Raw genomic sequence first — 15,064 nt, forward strand, 5'->3', positions numbered from 1 at the left:
TCCATTGGCTGTTTGTTTGCCAAAGCATACATGTTACATTGAAATCTTAAAAATCAGTTTAACAATAACTAGATTGTAAGAATATGTCACGGTTACCCTGTTACACAGCCATGCATACATGACTGTGGCAACACATAGTTGGACATGACATTGCTTCACTGACTGCACAGAGGCTGCATGTATAGTCTTTCCACAGAGTGTTTGGACAGTTTGCTGCTCTGGAACATTCAGGTGTGTGTTAACACAATGACAAGAGAGAAAGATACAAACCATGGTGTTAGAGAAGCAGCTGTTGCTACATCAACCTGGAAAGACTTATAAAACCATTTCAAACTTTTTAGAGTTCAACGTTCTACAGAGAGAAAGATTATTCACAAGTGGAAACATTCAAGACAGCTGTCAGTCTTCAGTGGACGTCCCAGAAAATTCAGCCCAAGACCAGAGAGTGAAGACTGAACAAGTACAGTTTGTTTGAAGGGTTACCAGGAGAAAGACTCTTCTGTCTAAAAAGCTCATGGAAGCAGGACCGAGGTTCACTCAACTGCTCAGAGTCCAGGGGGAACTCTGTATGCCAGCATTCACTGTTGTTTACAAGACTTTGTCAGCCTGAAAAAAATCTGATCACAACTAGTTCTACAAATTTTAACAATGTAGAAACAAGTGAACCTTCACTCCAGTCCAGGGTTCATGTTCAGTTTTGTTTTGGTTTCAGTTGCAGTTGTAGTTGGGCATTCAAAACTAATGGTTAAGGGTGATGGGTTAGATAAAGATCACGGCTTGTCTCAAAATACATGCATGCATAATAAAACAGTAAAACTCATTATACACAGTAAAAAAACATTTTACAAGAAAAACCATTCCTCCACTCTTACCATTTTTGGCTACCAGTCCAACAAGTCCCCATAACGAGATAGAGATGTGTTCCATTTTCAAGGACCTGTATTTACATTTTCTTGGTTAAGGCTGGAAAGGAACAATAGTGGATTGTTCACACACTTGGGGTTGAACACTAATCAGTCCAGCTGTATACACAAGGAACTTCTCCTACAATGAGCAGAGAGACACTGAGTAACCAGTTGACCCAAAGCCAAAGCCAGGGTAAAGAGGTTCAGTGAAAGCAGTGTTGAAGGTATGCAGGTGGATCAGCGTGTCAGATGACACTTTGTAGAAAGACAAAGTACCAGCAGGATAGTCCACATAGACTGCCACTTTGTGAGACACAGAGGAGGAGGGAGGATGGACATTTGTTTTCATGCCGTTTTGCCAGAAATGGTAATCATAAGCATCAGAACAGAACAAACTCCAGGAGTGATCATTTCGTCCCATCCTGCACTCATTACTTTTTCCTTTCCTTGTGATTCCCCTGTAAGTCACTGATATATAAATGCCTCCTTTAAACTCCACCTCCCAGTAGCAGCGATCAGTCAGACCACGAGTACACAGCAGTTGCACCCAATGGTCAAATCTGTCTGGGTGGCCAGGATATGGCTGCTCTTCGTTCACTCTTGTCACCTCTCTGTTGTCGTCAGACAGTTGAAGACACCTGTGTGTTGTGCTTGGGTCAAGTGTGAGTTTACAGTAATCTGATGGAAAGAAGATAACATTAACTATTCCATATATTTATCAAAACATATTACAGAACTGTGTGTGACATTTTAGCAGGCTCTGCATGCAACAAATGTGCTCAAACACACGATCTGACAATGTTCCAAAAACCTCTTAGTAGGATGTTTGGAATGTTGGGCTTTCTGATTCCTCAGGATTCAGAAGGTGGAGCAAGTTCCCAGAAAAGTTTCCCATTGCTCATTTGTCCTACTAGTCTTTTAAAAGTCTCTTAAGACTGGAAAAGTCATGTAGTGTGTCCCCAGCTTAACAAAAATGTCATTAGACTACAGAGGGGCCTTATACACAGCCATATTTACAGAGGTGAATAATGGCTGCAGATTGACTTGCTAATTCAGACTCTTTCATGAACAAGGAAAAGCCCTTCTTGTTTTCATTAAATAAAATAAATTGACACTTACACCGTTTCAGATCATTTTTCAGCCTTTGACCCTCATTACATATTTCCCTGGAAGGAGGAGAAGATAAGTTTGTTTTACAATATCAAATTTCAAAAAATTCAAAACACAGGCAGTAAACAATGTACTGTATATAATATACAATCACTTAGTGCTCGAAACTAGTTCCTGTTGGGGTAGCCAGCCACAGTATCCCCTAACCTGTTTGCTACTAAGCAGGTGTTCCCTCCAACCCCGAAGACCTCAACCCAACAGAATGCTGTGGCAGGACCTTCCCCTGTACTGCCAGTATTTCTTTTCTTTTTGGCTTCATTTTTGCTAAATAGTTAAACGCCACAGTGAAAGGGTTAAATGTGTTTGTTCATCTGGATCCATTCTTGAACTCCATCATTAATGGTGACCATAGGCCAGCCTACACTTTTCATTAATTTAAACACGGTGAATTTCCCGTGGGGGACTAATAAAAGATTATCTTATCTTATCTTAATTTGCTAATGGCCACTCACCCGCTACCTATCAACCTATTGGATGTCAGATAAACCGCCAAAAAGGCTGGACAGCAACAAAAAGGACACATTTGTGATAAAAATACCAAAAATATCTACTGAGCTGACTGTGTGTGTTTGTGAAAGAGAGTGTGTATGTGTGTATGTGTGTGTGTGTATGTGTGTGCGCGCATCAAATAGCAAGAAGTCTCGCAAGCACCATGGGTACCCACCATCAGAAACATAAACCCTGATAGTTTTTGTACTTATCATGTAGAAAGGAGTTTTAAAGAGTTTTTAAATGCCTTTCAGTGTGCTGCAGAATAAATCAAATATTAGGGAGCAGAAAGGGTTGTGTAATAATCTAAGCATATAACAAAAATGTTTTTAAAACATCAACATTCCTCTAAAGAAATTGCACATCTTTGTAACACATATATTCTAGACTTAGGGTTTCCTACCTGGGTGCCACAAATAAGACTGGTGTTAATTTTGCTGATTTAAAATAAATGGTGTGTGGGCTTCAGAAGTAACACAGCATGATCTGACCTGATTGACTGTGACTGACTGGACTCAAGCTGAGGGGGGAGAGTAGGCAGATCTTCAGAGCTCTGTAACACTCTGCACTTGTTGTCATCCATGTCCAGTTCTTTCAACATGGAGGAAAGGAACTTGCGAAATTGCGATGTAGGTTCACAGCTTTTTTTGGACAGATTACAGCTTCTTAGCCTGCAGAGAGGTTAGACAGATGAATAAGTACATACACACTGCTGACTATTTTGCAGTTTACTTTACTCAATTGCATTACTTTCACACTGGTACCACCTCACAGACCATATGTGGTATCTATTACACTGCTGTACCTACACATAACCTTTACACATTGTTCTGTTCATTTGTATACCTTGTAAATTCATAGAAGTCAATTTATAGCCTTGTTAAGTTTAGAATACAGTTTTATTTCATCTTACCCCATGCAAGCTTCTTATTTTTATATTATATGTTGCTGGCTTTAGGTTTTATGCATGCACCAAATCACTAAGGCAAATTCCTAGTAATGTGAAACCTCTTCACTCACATGGCAATAAACACAATTCTGATTCTGACACTTTCTTCTGTGTTAAATATTGATTTAATAATTTGCAGTATACTGACCTAAGTGTCTCCAGTCTACAGTGTGGATTCTCCAATCCCTCAAAAAGCAGCATTACCCCTGAATCCTTGAGATTGTTGTTACTCAGGTCCAGTTCTCTCAGAGAAGAAGAAGGGCAGCTAAGTACTGATGACAAAACATAACAGCTCCTCTCTGACAGATTACACCCACTGAGCCTGGAAAAGAGTTGGTGATATAGTGTTGTTGACTTGAACAATTTTAGACATGCTAGATGACTATTAAAATAGCATTTGATTTCCTAAATAAACAGTAACACTACTCATAGTACAGCACCTCATTACTCAAGCTGCTTTCAACATACACTCCATTGTGGTGACATTATGGCTTGTGTCTCAGTGATGTCCACTTCCATATTAGATCGGATCAACTTGTGTCTAGTTACTAGACTAGTTACTAACAGAATAGGTTCCTTGGATATTTAAAGCTGCTGTAGAAAGTGGTTTGAGCCAGTTATGAGACCATCTGATTAGGAGTGCTTTGTTTATTTATATTATATTTATTTATTTTTTAGTCTGGATATAAATGCCATCACTGTACAGCATTGCTTAAAGACAAATGATCTTCTCATTAATTTAGACAACAGACTTCCATATTCTGTGCTGCTTTTAATTCTTGAGCTAGGAATATAGAATAGGGAGTAAAGGGTCAATGCCATGTTGGTTTAAATTGTATTCATTAGATAGATTTCATTTTGTCTACGTTAAAGCTGAATACTCATAGAGTTCTATGGAGTACATGGATACATGCTTCCCCTGGGAAATATTATTTATACGCTGCACTGATAACACCGGGATGGTCATTGTTTGGTAGGAAATATTAAAGGTAAAAGTACTCACACAATGAGTTGCCTCTCAATATCTAGGTGGTGCCATGTTGATAAAGAGTGCAGATATAGCTCCTGGTAATACTTCTATCTCTACAGATGTCTCTACCAGTAATCAGCAGCTCTCTTCGTTGGGACTGACTCAGAATGCTGTGGTATATCCACCATTCGTTTTTTGGGCCCTCTTATCTTTAACTTATCTTTAAAATACAGCCACTAGTTTCTCAGTTCAGTGGAGGCTGACTCTGGATCCATGTTCAATGGTAAGGTTAGCTGCAAAGGACAGGAGGCCAGTGAAAGTCTATCTACTGCTGTGCTGCTGTCAAACACCAGCTCTGCTGTCATTGGAGCCACCTCATTGGTTTAAATTTAGAGATAGCAACACAATCCATATATTTGTGTAGATCGAGGCAACATTTTGGTGAAACTGTATTCATAAAACATAATGAGTAATGTGGAGTAGAATGTATAGATAATAGCTGCAAATGTAATGGAGGAAAAGTCTACAGTATGCACTGTTATTTTTACTTAAGTAATACGTAAACATTTAATTAAGTGCAGTAAAGAAGTATGAATAGTTGTTACATTCCACCACTGCAACATACATATTAAACAGTACCTTACAGAATTCTTTCAGTGCATAATAACACAAAGATTTGGAGCACCCATTACTATATGTTGCATGCATTAGAAAGACTTTAGCATGTAGTGATGGAGAAAGAGTTAGACAAAATGTGATCTGACCTGAGAGCTTCTAGCGTACAGCATGTGCTCTTCAGTCCCACAGAAAGGATCTGTGTTCCTGAATCCTGCAGGTTGTTGTCACTTAGATCCAGTTCTCTCAGAGAAGACTGGGAGCTCAGTACTGATGACAAAACTTCACAGCTTCTGTTTGACAGATTACAGCCACTGAGCCTGAAAGATATTTGACCATTTTTATAGTTGCCATCAGTAAACCTGAATACATGTGTAAACTCTGCAATTTTAGTGTTATAAACATGTAGAATTTATAATATATAATAAAATACAATACAAGTATACATAAAGAAATAAATAACACATATACCAGACCAAAACAAGGAGTAGCTCAGATTAAAACATTGATTACACCCCACCTTCATCTTCCCATAGTAAACTGTTGTTGTCTATATTAATTTTACAAATACAAAATAATCACAAAAGCAGAAATGTCTCCTCCTATGTCTGCACTTACAAAGCTTTCTTGGAGGCTTTGACCACTTGCAGCAGCATCTGGAGGGCATGCTCTGATGCAGAATATTTCCTTAGGTCAAAGACATCCAAATCTTTTTCTGATGACAGTAAGATGAAACCCAGAGCTGACCACTGAGCAGGAGACAGTTCATCTGAGGAGAGACGTTCTGAATTCAAGTAGTGCTGGATGTCCTCCTCTAGAGAATGGTCCTTCAGTTCATTCAGACAGTAGAACAGACTGATGCTTCTCTCTGGTGAATTCTCACTGATCTTTTTCTTGATGTAATTGATTGTTTCCTCATTGATCTCTGCACTCTCTCCAGTGTGTTTCAGCAGACCTCGTAGAAGGTCCTGGTTGGTCTGTAGGGAAAGACCCAAAAGGAAGCGGAGGAACAAGTCCAGGTGTCCATTTGGGTTCTGTAAGGCCTTGTCCACAGCACTCTGGTAGAAATATGCCAATTTAGATTTCTTTTTAAACAGTTTAGAAGCAAAAGTTGATTGTTCCTGCCCTGCCAGCAGATTGATATCAGTGTTGGTGAAGGTCAGGTGGACATGAAGAGCAGCCAGAAACTCCTGAACACTCAGATGGACAAAGCAGAACACCTTGTCCTGGTACAGGCCTCTCTCCTCTTTAAAGATCTGTGTGAATACTCCTGAGTACACTGAGGCTGCTCTGATATCAATGCCACACTCTGTCAGGTCTGATTCATAGAAGATCAGGTTTCCTTTTTGCAGCTGATCAAACGCCAGTTTTCCCAGAGACTTAATCATCTCCTTGTTCTTTTTACTCCAGTGTGCATCTGTCTCAGCTCCTCCATCATATCTGATACTCTTCCATTTGGTCTGAACCACTAGGAAGTGGATGTACATCTCAGTCAGGGTATTAGGAAGTACTGCTTTCTGGCTAGTTTTTATTGCATCCTCCAGCACTGTAGCAGTGATCCAGCAGAAGACTGGGAAGTGACACATGATGTGGAGGCTTCGGTATTTCTTAACATCATTCATGATCCTGCTGACCTGCTCCTCGTCTTTGAACTTCTTCCTAAAGTACTCCTCCTTCTGTGGGTCAGTGAACCCTGTGACCTCTGTCACTACGTCCACACAGTCAGGAGGGATCTGATTGGCTGCTGCAGGTCGTGTGGTTATCCAGAGGCGAGCAGAGGGAAGCAGCTTCCCCCTGATGAGGTTTGTCAGCAGTACATCCACTGAGGCGGACTCTGTGACATCAGTCAGGACCTCATTGTTGTGGAAGTCCAGAGGAAGTCGACACTCATCCAGACCATCAAAGATGAAGACCACCCGGAAGTGATGAAAGCTGCAGATTCCTGCTTCTTTGGTTTCAGGGAAGAAGTGATGAACAAGTTCCACCAAGCTGAACTTTTTGTCTCTCAGCACATTCAGCTCTCTGAAAGTGAATGGAAATGTGAAGTGGATGTCCTGGTTGGTTTTGTCTTCAGCCCAGTCCAGAGTGAACTTCTGTGTTAGGACTGTTTTTCCGATGCCAGCCACTCCCTGTGTCATCACTGTTCTGGCTGTTCCTGTTAAAGATTTAAAAATGTCCTCAACTCTGATTTTTGTTGTGGTCTTGTCCAGTTTCCGGGATGCTGTTTCAATCTGTCTTATCTCATGTTCATTGTCCACTGTAGTCCTTTCCTCTGTGATGTGGAGTTCTACATAGATCTGATTCAGTGAAGCTGGGTTTCCAGTCCTAGTAATCCCCTCAATCACACACAAACACTTCTTCCTCAAGTTCGTCTTAATTTGGCCGCAGACTCGTGCAAGAGTTCCTGAATAAGTAAGCAAAAAATCAGTCCAATGAATGTTACAGAAAATCAGTTATGTTAGTAAAAAGAAGTATGGAGTGTAGTAAAGCAGCTCACTTTGTTGCAGAAGGTCAGCCAGGTCTGCCCGCTTCATTGTCTTTAGAAAATATAGTACCATCCCAAAAACTGCTTCTTTGCTTCTATTCCTTGGCTCTTTCAGCTCATTGTCCACCATGTCACCATCCTCACTGTGCTTCTCTAAGCATTGTGGGTAATAGGGACTCAGATACATCTGGTGCTGCTTCAGCTGGTCCTTCACAAAAGTGAAAATCTGCTCTTCGAGATTCTAACGAACAATGAGATGAGAACATAAATAATTCAGTTTTATTGTATTAGCACCTTTCATTTTTTGTTATAGTTTATGTGAGTATTTACACACCGTGAATACAGACTTCAGGTCTGACAGATACTGTTCCATGGATTGGTCTCTAAAAATGAGAGAACAATAACAAAAAAAATCCAGAAGGTCTACATTAATTCACATTTTCATGAGTGAAATAAGTATTTGATCCCTTTATAAAATGTGTTTTAGTACTTGGTGGCAAAACCTTTGGCAATCACAGAGGTCAGAGGTTTCTTTTAGTTGGCCACAAGGTTTGCACACATCTCAGGGGGATTTTGTCCCATTTCTGCAGATCCTCTCTAAGTCGTTAATGTTTGGTGGCTGATGTTTGGCCACGATAAAATTTCTGTTCACACTGCAGCCACTATGGCTCCGAGTCAATCCCCACAGATGGACTTTTTGGACTAAAATGTGTGACTTAGTCCAAAGTCAGATTCTTTTAATTTAATTTAGTTTTATTTGTATAGCACTTCTTACATCAGAATTATCTCTAGGAGACAATACAGACACAATTACAATTAAGTCACTGGAGTTGATGCTGGAGTCGTCAATTTCTAACCCTATTGACATGATTATTAAAATCCAGGTCCAAAAGGTCCAAAAAACAGAACATTATTTGTTTTTTGTATCATATAATTAAGGAAGTCATCAAAAAATCATCTTTTTTTATTTTGGGATAAACCTGTTGTTGTCAGGTTGTTGTCTTAGGTATTCATACTCAAATAACCCAAATAACACAATCACATAAGACAGAACAATGAAGTAGTATAGCATTGACTACACTGACCACACATTGACATTGAAAGTTAACTGAATGTAGAGAAGTTAACTGAATGTGTAGTATTTTTACAGAAGGTGACTTACTGAGTCTCTAAAGGATGCCGTTCTTCAAATCTTGGTGGTTTGTCCATGGACTCCATGGACACACAGCTGTGCTCGTCTTTAGAAGAACCCCCACTCTGCTGTTCTGGGCTTCAACACAATATACACAAAGTTTGATTCTGAATTGAATTTTAGATGAGGTGTAGTATACACTATGCTTGGGAGGTATGTGATATATATAAATAAAGATAAGTCCATCATCTGTGAATTCTTCTCTCCTCTCGTCAGACAGACCAACATAACTGTGTCCTGTCTTCCTCATAGTTTTGTCCCTCTTTCTCCCTCTGTATATTTCTGCAGGTCGGAGTCCAAAATTAAAATGCATTTTTGCTTTTGGGATGCTTCTAAACTGTGCTGCTGGGCGGACCTCACATATTGACTATTCCAAAAGGTACGAGGCTTGTGGCCTAGACTATGGACTACTTAACGTGTAGGCCACAGTATGTACACCTGAAGAACAGTGTCTCCAGCTGTCTCCTAATGAGCAATGGAGCCCCTCAAGGAACGCTCCTGTCTCCATTCTTCTTCACGATGTATACAGCTGACTTCCAGTGCCTGCTTTCTTCAGAAATGTTTTGATGATTCAGCAGTTGTTGGCTGTATTAGAGGAGGATGTGATGAGGAGTCCATTTAAACACCTCCAAGACCAAGTAAATGGTGGTTGATTTCCAGGTGAGGAAGCCTACCTTGGTCCCAGTCACCATTAGAGGCACAGACATGGAGGTGGTCTCAAGCTGTAGGTAACTGGGTGTGCAGCTGGATGATAAGATGAACGTATCAACCACATGGAGGCAGTGTACAAGAAGAGTCAAAGCAGATCGTACTCTTCCGAGGAGGTTGATGTCTTTTAACATCTGCAGACCACTTCTGTGCACTTTCTACCAGACTGTTGTGGCAAGTGTACTGTTCAGACAGTTCAGCAGTTGTCTAAGGTGAAGATGCTCAGGAAACTCTATAGGATCCTGTGCAATGACTCTCGTCCACTACACGGCCTGGAGGTGTTTCGACAGAGCACCTTCAGCCACCGACAACCACCTCAGCATAGCACTGAGCACAGCAGGAAATCCTTTCAATTTATATCCTCACTGTGCAATATCATTACAAACTGCAATAACTTTATGTGCAATAACCTTTGCATGATTTGATCCTATTTCCTTCTGTATGCCATGCATACTGGCTGCAAGTGCACATTTACATCATGTATATTTTTTACCACAGAAAGATGCATGGCATAGCCTTGTTATATAAACATGCCATTTGTTATTTTATTTTATTTATACTATTGTCTTTTATTAGATTCTATTATATTGTATTCTTCATTCTTTTTTGATATGTATATGTTGTGTCTTACTAAGCTCTAGTTCTGCCGTTAGGCTGTATGTGGGTGTGGGGTGTTGGTGATTGTGATGCTGCAACAAGAGAATTTCCTGCAAAGGATCAATAAAGTTCTATTCTACATCTTAAAAGGTGTACTGCACCTAATATATGAACAAAACATGCTGTATTAAATGATGCTGACCATCTCTAGCTTTTACTTGTACAGAACATGTTGCAGTATTTTTCAGAAGGTGACTTACTGAGACTCTAAAGGATGCTGTTCTTCAAATCTTACTGGTGGTTCGTCCATGGACTTCACAGACACACAGCTGTGCCCATCTTCAGACAAACCCCCACTCTGCTGTCCTGGGCTTCAACACAACATACACAAAGTTTGATTCTGAATACTGATGGTGGAGTAATGAGCTTTGAACTCAGCCATAGACAGCTAGAGATCAACATCTCACCTCTGAGCCCTGTTCTGGATGTCATGTTTCCTCCACAGATGGCTTTCAGGTGGAGGGACATGCTCCTCTTCTTCCTCAGACATACTCATAGCTGAACCCCCACCTTCACATAAACACGGCAACATTCTATCAGAGCCATATTGTTGTATCTCAGCACTCAGTCACATTAAAAAATGCTCCTGACAGTCTCAGCTACTACTACCCAGATCGAGAAAAATGAAAATAACCCGAAAGAGCCTGTTTGCACAAGTTACTGCATGTTTCTGTGTGAAGTCAGGAAATGAGATGAAATGAAGGCAACCAACCAGGAAGTGGGTACCTGTTTGCACAAGTTACTGTGTGTTTCTGTGTGTTGAAGAAGACAAGATGAACTGCAGACAACCAACCAGGAAGTGGGTGTCTTGGTCACGCAATATTGTTTTAGAACCAAAACAGAGTTTATAACATGACTTTTATTATATGCACTTCAGGAAAAATAATAAGTGACAGGTTCTCAGCACAGGAAAGACGCTGTGACCCAGTCTTGTATGGTAAACTGTCACTAAGAAAATGAAAGAAAGATTGACCCGAAAAATTCACCCTAAAATGTTATAGCCTAAAGTTATTATCGAATATCATGTCACGTGAATAAACGAATAAGGAATTTTGTAAGCAAATACTGCACTATTACTATTAATATTGTTTTTTATTTTTATTTTATTTTTCACCTAAAGTACAATTTAATGCATGATAGTCTACATGTCTGCATTCTGGTATGAGAGTGAGCTTAAATACAGAACACAAGAAGAAGAACATTACGTCTGAATAGGCCTACGAAAAAAATATGGAAAAAAAAACTGTCCTTGTTTGTTCCTGCCTCTTCGCGATTTTGTATTTTGTGGAGAAAGAAAATCAAAGTAATTTTTAATGTCACAGTTTGTGGTCTTATGAAAGTGAAAAAAAGCATTCACATTACAACACGAAAATAACTTGCATAAGAAGCACTAAAGAAGAAAGAAGTGAAAGAAACGTAGTTTGCAGTCCTAGTAGATTTTTCTGGTTTAAATTCTTACCTTTCTTCAGCACTCACATTTAGTCACGTTGTTGCGCATCACCTAAAGTCTCACATAGCCAGAGCCGTCGCAACACGGTGGGCAAACCAGGCAATTGCCTAGGGCCCCGAGCATGAGAGGGGGCCTAAGACGGACGGTCAGTTAGCGCCACCGTTCATCTACAGCTGTTTTGGCGCATTGACACATTCAGACTCCCCCCCCGCCCCCACGGGGCCCTGTGACAGCTGCTGGAAGCAGAGAGGAGCGGCTCGTTCAAAATAAAGGAGGAAGCACACTCTGCAGGCTGCAAGGGAAGACTGCAAAGAAAGAAAGAAAGAAGGAAGAGGCGAAACGGGAGAGAGGTAAGAGTCTGTAACACAGCTCAGCCTCATCTTACTCCACCACTGTTTGTCTCACATTGTATCACAGAACACTTTAGAGACGCAGGCTTCACGTCACTACAGCCTCCTTCATGCTGCAGCCTGAATGTTCACTGTGAGTCGCTCTGCGTACAAACGTCTGCTAAATGAGTTACTAACGTCAATATAATGACGTGATATAAAACGTAAATGTATATAAAAACGTAAATGAAGCTGTAAAGTAGCTTGTTAGCTCATGCAGCAACAGTGTGTAGCTGCTATGCTAATGATACTTTAGCTTGTTTAGCATTAAGCTAAGTGCTGCTGTTACAACGTACTGTTAAGAGTTAATGAGCTCTAAACCACAGCAGGAAAAATGTATGTATTTAGTCTATTTAGTGTTTAGTAATGCTCAGGTGTTTCTCTGTAAATGACAAGCTAGTGAATTATTGTCATATAGTTGTTATTTTATGGCTTTTTTAAATGTTTTTCATCAGGTGCTGTGCTTAAACACCTGTCTGTGTCTCCTCATGAAGATGCCACAACCTCCACAGATGAAGGTATAATCTGGATTATTTACAGTGTTAGTTATCAGGCTGATCATTATGGTCATGTGGAGCCCTGTGAGGAAACTCCAGAGGACGTCCCAGCAGCAGTCCAACACCTGAGAGCCTCCACTCCTTCCTCTGCTCCTCCAGCACCTGACCTGGTAACAGAGGAAGGTTCCAAGGTGTCCAGGTCTCACTGATGATCCTGCACTGTGGACAAACTTAATAACAATACTAGTCATCATATCTTGTGTTGTCAGTGGTGGAGGAAGCAGTGAAGTTTGGTACTTAAGTGAAAGTACAATTACCCAGCAAACTATATACTCAAGTAAAAGTAGATGTGCTACATCAATGATCCTACTTAACCAAAGTCTTAAGTACTTACTTTTAATTACCAAGAGTTTAAATCGAGGCAACTGGACTCAAGGATTGTTTTTTTTTAACTTGGGGGATACATAAAAAATACATGAAAAATTTCCTAAGTACAGTAACAAAGTACAAATACTTAGTTACTTTCCACCACTGTGGACAGTCTTCAGAGAGTACATATTTCTATGATGTATTTTGATTGTGTTGTACAGGTTTTTTATGTTTCCTTAAGATAATATTTTCATATGTGTGTTCACACATTATTTAAATAAAAAGGTTGCTTATATAATCATCACTGTACATGTCTTTGTGTTTGGGGCGGCATTTCTATAGAATCTTGTAGCCTGTAGGGCCCCAGTGTTACCGTCTTGCCTAGAAGTTCGGGGCCTAGGCAATTGCCTGGTTTGCCTACCGTGTTGCGACGGCTCTGCAGCCAATTTATCCTCACAGATAAAGCTCTGTCATGTTTGCTGCTGCTGAGTGAGGAGGCTAGATGTGATTATGGTGCTTTGGTGGCAGCACTCTCTTCTTTGGAAAATATGTGATGCCTGAGCTGCTTTGTAATGAAGTGAGCTGGCTCGGAATTCATTCGTCAGAGCCCTCCTTCCTACTGAGCTGCAGATACAGATGCAGCTACAGCACCCCTGGACGCTGCAGGTAGCCATGGAGATGGCAACGGAGAGGGAGATTGTGTGGCGGTATCTGCTGGCAGCTGGAGAACAGCGGGCACAGCAGTGCAGCGGGGGACTCCCAAATAATAAGAAGAAAAGGCTGGCCTTGCTACATCCCAGCCACTGTGCATGTGGTGCCCTGCATTGCACTGGTGGACACTGGGTCAACAGTGACTGTGGTGAGACCAGACATGGTACCAGCTGGGTCCCACCTCAAGCCCACCTCTGTACACCTACTGATGGCTGGAGGGATGACGCAATGATCGGCAAAAGATTGATGACAGTGGCAGTAGGGGGAAGTTCACAGCACCCGTGGGTGTGGATAGCTGCAGTACAGGACCCCTGTATCCTGGGCATGAACTTTCTCCAGTACAAACCCCAATGGGAGAATGTTGCCATCCTTTCCATTGCAACCAAAGCCCTGTAGGTGTAGTTTGAATCTTTACGCCTGCAGCAGAGCATTCTCCAGCATTCCCATGGAAAGAACCAGTGACAGGGTAGGAGAGGTGGCAGGTGGTCCCCAAAGGCCTGCAAGAGATGGTGCTCAGCGGCACCTGACCCGGCACAGAGCTGCAGGGTCAGGCCCCTTTGGAGTCGTGATAACCCTCCTCCACCTGAGGCAAAGTTTCTACTGGAGTCGGTGCTGGAGGGATGTGGAGCTGTGAGTGAGAACGTGTTAGAAGACAGAGGCGGGGCTAATCTTCTTCTCTTCGGGTTTGTGCTGGTTAATAATTAATATTTACTTACTATTTTAATACTTTTATTGCGCCACCAGCTGCAAGTGTCAGGGACACCTCAGCACCATCAGCCAGTGGACTGAAATTAATTGACCGCAATATTTATAAATCCGGTTTGTAAATTGAGTCAATATACACTCAACAAAAATATAAACGCAACACTTTTGTTTTTGCTCCCATGTTTCATGAGATGGACTTGAAGATCTAAACTTCATTCCAGATACACAATATTACCATTCCTCTCAAACATTGTTCACAAATCTGTCTAAATGTGTGATAGTGAGCACTTCTGCTTTGCTGAGATAATCCATCCCACCTCACAGGTGTGCCACATCAAGATGCTGATCTGACATCATGATTAGTGCACAGGTGTACCTCAAACTGCCCACAATAAAAGGCCACCCTGAAATGTGCATTTTGTTTCTGCTTTATTGGCGGTCTGGGGACTCAGAACCAGTCAGTATCTGGTGTGACCACCATTTGCCTCATGCAGTGCAACACATCTTCTTCGCATAGAGTTTATCAGATTGTCTATTGTGGCCTGTGGAATGTTGGTCCACTCCTCTTCAATGGCTGTGCGAAGTTGCTGGATATTAGTGGGAACTGGTGCACGCTGTCGTATACGCCGGTCAAGCACATCCCAAACATGTTCAATGGGTGACATGTCCGGTGAGTATGCTGGCCATGCAAGAACTGGGACATTTTCAGCTTCCAAGAATTGTGTACAGATCCTTGCAACATGGGGCCGTGCATTATCTTGCTGAAACATGAGGTGATGTTCATGGATGTATGGCACAACAAT

General features: G+C 41.3%; 1 protein-coding gene across 5 annotated transcripts; it reads right to left on the reverse strand.

Moving 5' to 3' along the window:
- Window positions 1-321: 321 nt before the first annotated feature.
- On the reverse strand, window positions 322-11,653 carry LOC114431762 (protein NLRC3-like). Of its 5 annotated transcripts, XM_028399390.1 has the most exons (12): window positions 11,600-11,653; window positions 10,548-10,650; window positions 10,341-10,451; window positions 8,746-8,853; window positions 7,918-7,966; window positions 7,596-7,824; window positions 5,717-7,502; window positions 5,248-5,418; window positions 3,662-3,835; window positions 3,056-3,235; window positions 2,025-2,071; window positions 322-1,583 (listed from the first exon to the last, which is right to left on the reverse strand). In XM_028399390.1, exons 2-12 carry the CDS (start codon window positions 10,634-10,636, stop codon window positions 1,045-1,047), a joined length of 3,483 nt encoding a protein of 1,160 aa, XP_028255191.1. In that variant the 5' UTR covers window positions 10,637-10,650; window positions 11,600-11,653; the 3' UTR covers window positions 322-1,044. The 5 variants fall into 5 exon arrangements, with proteins under 5 accessions (XP_028255191.1, XP_028255182.1, XP_028255207.1 ...); XM_028399381.1 differs by lacking the exon at window positions 11,600-11,653 and having other exon boundaries at window positions 10,548-10,811; XM_028399406.1 differs by lacking the exons at window positions 10,341-10,451; window positions 11,600-11,653 and having other exon boundaries at window positions 10,548-10,811.
- Window positions 11,654-15,064: the final 3,411 nt, after the last annotated feature.

This window comes from Parambassis ranga, chromosome 1 (assembly GCF_900634625.1).
Source record: "Parambassis ranga chromosome 1, fParRan2.1, whole genome shotgun sequence".
In the NCBI taxonomy this organism is placed as follows: Eukaryota; Metazoa; Chordata; class Actinopteri; family Ambassidae; genus Parambassis; species Parambassis ranga.